The sequence below is a fragment of the Geospiza fortis genome, unplaced genomic scaffold (assembly GCF_000277835.1).
Source record: "Geospiza fortis unplaced genomic scaffold, GeoFor_1.0 scaffold11, whole genome shotgun sequence".
Taxonomy (NCBI): Eukaryota; Metazoa; Chordata; class Aves; order Passeriformes; family Thraupidae; genus Geospiza; species Geospiza fortis.
The window spans coordinates 12,008,746-12,015,416 of NW_005054304.1; the positions used below are offsets into that span (position 1 = coordinate 12,008,746).

The following is a 6,671-nucleotide window of genomic DNA, read 5'->3' on the forward strand; positions in this document are numbered from 1 at the left end:
TCCCCATCTCTATCGTACGGCAGCACACAGGAGGAAGTCTTGCTTTCAGGGGACTTGAGTGAGGGTTTGACAGAGACAGGAATGAGGAGCAGAACTCAGAACTCTCTCCCTGTGAAGCCTTTCCACCCACGGCTCAGGACAGAAACGCTGGACATGCCAGCGGCAAAACCCCCACGCTGTGATTTTTGGAGAGAAGCTTGGTGTCTTGCTCCCATCTCCTGGGGGCTTGCGGGGACACGGCGCCCCCGTACCCACCCCCGTTGGCCCCCGGCTTATGAGGCCAGAGCCCCCCGAAACGCCGTGCCCAAAGCCCCCCGGCCACTTGCCTCTCTTCCGGGCGCTCTGGCAGGGAGGAGGCAAAGGTTGCCCCGCCGCTTACGGGGCGGGATTTGTTAATTTCCTTCCCCAGCCCGGAAGATGGAAGCACCGGGGGAGGCCGCTGGGACAGGAGCCTGGAGCGACCCGGCCCCGGTGCTGCGGTGGGAGGAGCGCGGGGAAGGGGCGAGCGGGTTAAGGACGGTCCCCAAATACCTGTGATGAGCTGTCCGTGCTCAGCGCCCGTCGGGACGCACACGGGCAGCGGGAGTGGAAATCACAGCTTCCCTCTCCACCCGCTGAAGTAAACAAAGGGAGGAAATCCCAACCCACATCCCGGGAGATTGAACATCATCACCCTGTCCTGGTCCAAGAGTCACCTGCGTGGACGTCCCCAGCTCCTCACACCGACGTGGGGCTTGTGAGCGGGATGTGAGGTTCAGGCTTTGGTTGTACCGCTACTCCACTCAAATACGGATCCAAAGTTTGCGGGGTTGCAAAGCACAAGTGCTCTTGGGAAAAGTGTTTAATGGTGCCGATGGTGGCGAAATGTTCTTCCTTACCTTAGCTGGGAGGGAGTGGGAAGCGCAGGAGAGATGGCAGCTGGGCAGGGCCAGCAGCTCAGCTGTTGGCACCCTTGAGAAAAACGTCCCTGATTTATCTCCAGGGCCAAGTTCCTGGTAAGATGAGGCATGCCACGGCAGGTGTTCAAGGGTTTTGCTGTCCACGTGCCAGCAAAATTGGCTGCATGTGCAAAGCCAGGAGCTGGGTAAGCACATCTTCCAGTGGAAGGCATCATGGCATTTACATGAATGTGTGAAAAGGATTTATTTCTGTGAGGCAGGTCCCTTCATAGCGCTGCTGCTCTTTAGCAGTTGGATCTGGGCTGCATCTTTCAGGATAGAACAACCCCATGAGGCTGTCTTGCCAAGAAGCTGCAGCCTTGGAAACTGAAGAACCAGCCAGAAATGGGGTGTAAATGGGGACGTGGGGCTCCAAAGCACACCCTTGCCCCCAGTGGGACAGGGACTGGTTTGCTCCAGGCATCCCAGATGCAGTGCAGCCAGGGCACAGTGCAGCCAGGTTGAAAGGTGTGTTCTTTATCCAGCAAGGACAGTGATGTTGCTGAGCCTAGCCACATAGCAGCAGGGAGCTGTTTCCCTTCACCTTTGTTCCCCCAGACCATGGGCTGCCAAGCTCCAGCTGGGCCAAGGAGAGCCTGATCACCACCCACTCGGTCAAGAAACCTGCCCCAACCCAGAGGCATGAAAGCTCCTGTGCATGCAAGGGCTGCGGCAGCACTGGATTCGCTGGTGCTCTGGGGATTTTCCACTCATCATCGATCTTTGTTGCCTCCAGGCACTTTGGTAGGCTGGGGCAGCCCAAGCTGGCAGGGGCCAGTGGTGGTTTCTGGGAAGGTGCCCACTCCTGGTGATGCCTGACCATCACTAAAAATCCCCTGTGTGCCCACCCTCTCTCCTGATGACCATGAAGGGGTTCCCAGACACTGCCTAGAGTTCAGGGGGTCCAAGCCCCACCCTCATTTTCCCTGAAGGCAATAACTCAACCTCTGTTTATCACAATTTATTGCAGGGGGAAAAGTGAATTAGTGCAAGAATCGCCATCTGGATCCATCCTCCCCACTGGGAGAGCAAGGGGGGAAGCACGGTCCTCCTGGGAAGGGAGATGAGCCCCTCACACTTCCATCTGGAAGTGGAGGTCAGAGCCTGCCATGAGCTCCTGGTAGTGCTGGTCGAAGCGCTCGTTCTGGGCCACAGTGAAGTGGTTCTTCCAGTCTCCAGAGATCCCTGGGGGCAAGAAAATAACTGGGGTAAATCCTCACACACATGACATATTCGCAGCCACAGATGGGGGCTCAAATACAATCCAGGGACATCCCTCCCAAATCCTCCACCACCAAACCCCCAGCTGAACCCCCACCTTTCCGGAGGAAGGGGGAGATGCTGTGATCCATCAAGGCGGGGAGCACGGTCTCATAGTTGGCAGCAGGGTTCTTCTTCATCTCCTGGAAGGAAGTGTGGTGCAGAATCCTATCCACTGTTCCTTCTGCCAACTCCTTGCCCAGGAACTGCAAGATCTTCTGCACCTCCCGCCGTGGGTCCTGTAGGGTGACTGACATGAGGAGGCTGCCAAAAAAGCTGGGGGGCAACCAGGGCTCCTTCCCCTACATCCCACCCTCACCTTTTTCATGTCCTCATAGAAGAGGTAGAGTATCTTCTTCTCCTGCTTCTTCTCCCACCATCCACGCACGTGGTCATACCAGGATCCGTAGGGCACTGTGGGATATAGTCAAGGGATTAGCTGGAAAGAGGGGTAGCAGGGGATGTCCCTCCCACAGGTGGCTCAGCTCACACCTTTGCCAGCCATGAAGTTCTCCAAGAACTCGGCCTTCGTGCCAGGGTCATGGTGTATCTTAGCCATCTGGTGGAAGTAGTAGTAGGAGATGGCAACATCCTTGGGGTTGCGGGCCATGTAGATAATCTGGAGAGAGCCAAGGATGTGTTTGGGAGGTACGGAGTGGTGCCTCCTCCCCACCAACCCAGATGGGGAGACAGGGAGCACCTGCCACGTTACCTTGCAGTCCTTCTCCCAGAAGGAGGTCGGGAGGAGCTGGACTGGGAGATGGGTCTTTACCAGCCGTGGGGATGGGGTGTTCTCCAGCAGCTCAATACCTGTGGTACAGGGGACTTAGAGGTGTGAACTCCAGCACCCTCACCCCCATGCTGGCTCTGTTCCCTCTCCACCCAAGCCAGGCAGCCAGGCTAGGGAAGCTCACCACTTGTTTCCCCAGGGGCCCTCAACTCCAGGAAGGGCACGCGGTTGTAGATGGCATCCCGTCGGCACTTCTCCACATTGCCATCCTGGTAGATCATGTCCATGATCTCGCTCAGCCACGTTGTGCCTGCCACACAGGGACAGCATTGCAAAGGCTGATGTCACCCCGTCCCCCCTGCATCCTTCCCCAGGACCACTCACCCGATTTGGGGTAGGTGGAGAGGAGCAGGTCGTCTGGACGGGCTTGGAAAGCCTTTACCTGTGGCCAGCCCTCGATGAAGCTCTTGTAGAGGGGGATGCCATGGAGGCTTCCCAGCTCCTGTGTGATTTCAGCTTCCTGCTCCATGGCTGACAGTGGGTCCACACAGCACTGGCTCTCTTCCCTGCTGGCAGCCTCCACAACCTCCGAACTGGATGGCACCTGTGCCAGGACTGTGCCTGGGGCAGTACTGGGTCCTGTGCCAGGACAGTACCCCATCAGGCAAAGTCCAGCCCAAAACACACGTGGCAGAGGTACTGCCAATGCCATGGGAGCACACCCTGATCCCTGGTATGATACTTCGGTAACGTGGATGCTGGCCAGGCACTAAGCCCAAGCCATGAGGGGTCAGGAATGGAGCCCAGCATCACCTCTCCTCCCACCTGTCTGCACTTCTCCCCCAGCCACAGCCATGGGCTGTGCCATGGGGTTGTGGAGGTGCAGAGACAGCTTTGCCACCCAGGGCCCCCATACCTCTCAGGATTCCATGCGCTCTGGTGCCCAGGAGCCCTGGCACCTCCACCCTCCTGCCACACCCAAGCTGTAAAGGTTAAGGAGAGCTGGCTCAGCTACAGAGCACAGCTATGCACCTGGCTGAGGGTGCTGCAAGCAGAGGTAGCCCCCCTCTCTGCCCTCCTGAGTGCTCCTTTGATGTCTCTTGTAGGGAAGAGCTGCATAGGCTGATCTCCTCCATCCTCGATGATCTGATCCAGCAGGTTGTGCAGTACAGGAACCACCATGATGGAGTAGGTGCTGCTCTTGCTCCAGGAGGAGATCAAGGAGAAGCAGAAGCCAAGTGGTGCCTGGCCCAGGCCAGGTCAGTGGGGTCTCTGGGAAAGGAGGCACCAGTGCAGGACAGAGCATCTGGACCATTTGTAGAAATACAGTCTCACAACTCTGACCTTCTGTATCCAGTTGGAAGGGAGGGAGGGAGTTGGAAGATAGAAAATGGGTCTGTTACCCTGACAAAAAATACATGTAACATTTTCATCTGATGATGAGGAAATAACATTATGACCTTTACTTAAAACTGAAATACAGATAATGGACAGGGTCAGCAAACTGCTACCAAAACGGTGCCATATTTGGTGACCATGATATCAAAGTTCCAGGAAAAGTCTGGCAGACTTACATGGGTTGGAAACATACAGGGCAATTCCCACGACAAAGAATTGGGAAAAGATGATTCTTCATCTCCTTCAATTCCCCCTGAATCTACTAGACCTCAGGGTGGAAAGGAAAACCACACACAAATAACTATCCCATTTGATCCAATTCAGGTGGCTGATTTGCAAGAGAATTTTGGCCATAAACCGGGTGATACTGAAATCCAGCAACTGGAATCCTATCAGTGAAGACACAGTAATGGCCCATACATTCAGATTCCAGTTGATTCTCATCAACAATTAATTGCTAACACCATTGAAACACTCCAGGACAATGTCTCTTTGGCTCTTGGTTGTAATCAAGCCAGTTGTGGGTGCAGCATGTGACAGCTGCTATCACATGGGAAGGTGAAGACGGTGCTCCCTTCCCCTTAAGGGGGGGATGCCACAGTGGGCTGCAATGTCCCCACACCTCCAGCACACAGTGAGATCCCCTGGCGCAGCCAGAGACCCACCATGGCTGAAGCCCAGTGCCCAGCACCCCTCCTCAGGTGCCCCAGCGTTACTGGTGCAGTTACAAAGGAAAGCACTTTGGGGCCTGGCAGTGCCTAGCCTGTTCCCAGCACAGTGGTGTAAGAGCTGTGCACGCCAGTTCCTGGCTCCCTGGATTTCCCAGCACCCAGAAACTGCTAGGGTAGGATCCTGCTCCCCACTGCACCCTGCAGAGCTGGGTAGGTGGGTGCCACTCCTGCCACCTCCCAAGGTGTCACACACGCCCCCTGGCCCCAAGCAGCACCATCTAGGGAGAAGCACCCTGCTGTGCCGGGCACAAGGCTACATCCTGCCCCAATGCCTGTTTATTTAATTCCCCCACACAGACCCCCACACAGAGACCCCAATGCCCCATGGCCGGATGCACACCCCTGCTTGTCCCATGTACCCTGGCAAGGTCCCATCCCAGAGCCATGTCTCCCCTGCCAGGAAACCCTGCCTGCCCCACAGTGCCCAGCTGGGGTAACAGCGTCCATTCATGGTCACGTGCAGCCTCCACCCTCTGTCATGTGCACGTGGAATGGTGCAGGAATGCAGTGCAGGAAACTTGGCACTGTCCTAGCTCCAGGTGGATTTATGGGGATGGCTATTAGCTCTCCCATGATGGTGTTAGGGGATAAATGGATTAAAACCCTGCTCTTAGCTGGCTCATTGCTCTTTATACCAGAACTATGTTTCTCATCCATCCCACTGGGGCTTGATGACCACCTCAGATCCCTCCCTTGTCTCTCATCCCTCAAAAATATCTGGGGGTGGTAGGCAGGAATGTCATCTGTGGCTCAGCGGGATGCTTTGAGACCCAGCTCTCGGTCCATTGCCTGGAGGAAACGCTCGTTGAGGAAAAGCATCTGCCCATGGGGCAGGAGTCGGTCCAGGAGGCCATCAGCAGCATCAGGACGGAGCAGGACGTCAGCACCGGGGCCGAGGAGGCGCAGGGAGAGCAGCAGGCGGGGAGCCAGGCGCCGCAGGGTGATCTCAGCCAACGACAGATTCTCCTGGGGTTCACAAACCAAGGCGAAGGCGAGGGCCAGCACCGATAACCAGACTACTGTCACCCGCTCAGGGAATGGGTCTCCGGGGGGCATCTGGAAAACACCCCCTGGAGCATCTTGGAGGGACACCGGCTCATCGGGTAGCTGGGGAAGCTGTGGGGAGGACGGGCGCCCCAAGGATGCCTGAAGCAGTTGACACTGGGACGCCACTTGCCTGAAAGAGAAAAGGGGGACACTAGTGTTAAAAACCTCACCTCATCCAGGGACAGTGACCCCTCTGTTGGGAGAACGAGGGAACAGGGTCCCAGGGGTCCTGCCGAGGCCAGGATCTCCAAAAGGGTGGATCCCATGAAGGAAGGAGCATGGGGCATGGACCTGGGGTTCTCGCTGAGCCCTCCCCGAAAGGGGAGCTGCCACAGGCTCTACTCAGGAATGGAAGGCGTCCCACAGTCAAGGGGTGTCCCAGCCCTGGGGGTCAGGCAATGCCCAAGAGCCTTCCCATCAAACAAACTGTGTATATCACGGCTGTGGGGAGGGAGGAGAGGGAGAAGGCGTCTCAAGTTCAGAGGGCTCAGGAGACGGAGAGCACACGGTGCCGGCTGTCCCACCCGCATGCGCAGGAAGGGGATTCCCGCGGGGGCCGATGTCCCG

At 56.9% G+C, this 6,671-nt stretch overlaps 2 protein-coding genes across 5 annotated transcripts in view; both read right to left on the minus strand.

The window, feature by feature from the left end:
- The window catches only part of LOC102032987 (sulfotransferase family cytosolic 1B member 1-like), a 2,733-nt gene extending 2,003 nt beyond the window's left edge, over positions 1-730 (minus strand). Inside the window, exon 1 of one of the 3 annotated variants that reach the window (XM_031066467.1) lies at positions 696-730. The gene's annotated coding sequence lies outside the window, so the exon portion shown is untranslated. Of the gene's footprint in view, positions 1-326; positions 564-695 lie in introns of those variants that run through there. The other 2 variants (XM_031066468.1, XM_005418150.2) reach the window with 2 other exon arrangements.
- Positions 731-1,912: 1,182 nt separating this feature from the next.
- LOC102033151 (sulfotransferase 1 family member D1-like) lies at positions 1,913-5,807 on the minus strand. Of its 2 annotated transcripts, XM_031066448.1 has the most exons (8): positions 3,961-5,807; positions 3,313-3,567; positions 3,113-3,238; positions 2,911-3,008; positions 2,691-2,817; positions 2,518-2,612; positions 2,257-2,437; positions 1,913-2,123 (listed from the first exon to the last, which is right to left on the minus strand). In XM_031066448.1, exons 1-8 carry the CDS (start codon positions 4,241-4,243, stop codon positions 2,011-2,013), a joined length of 1,278 nt encoding a protein of 425 aa, XP_030922308.1. In that variant the 5' UTR covers positions 4,244-5,807; the 3' UTR covers positions 1,913-2,010. The 2 variants fall into 2 exon arrangements, with proteins under 2 accessions (XP_030922308.1, XP_005418208.2); XM_005418151.2 differs by having other exon boundaries at positions 3,313-5,807.
- Positions 5,808-6,671: the final 864 nt, after the last annotated feature.

Coding starts and splice junctions, on each gene's coding strand:
- LOC102033151 (XM_031066448.1), bottom strand. CDS start 4,243: ATGGTCCAGATGCTCTGTCCTGCACTGGTGCCTCCTTTCCCAGAGACC. Junction 3,568..3,960: donor CTTGCAGCACCCTCAGCCAG/GTGCATAGCTGT, acceptor GTCCTGGCACAG/GACCCAGTACTGCCCCAGGC. Junction 2,124..2,256: donor CTCCCCCTTCCTCCGGAAAG/GTGGGGGTTCAG, acceptor TCTTGCCCCCAG/GGATCTCTGGAGACTGGAAG.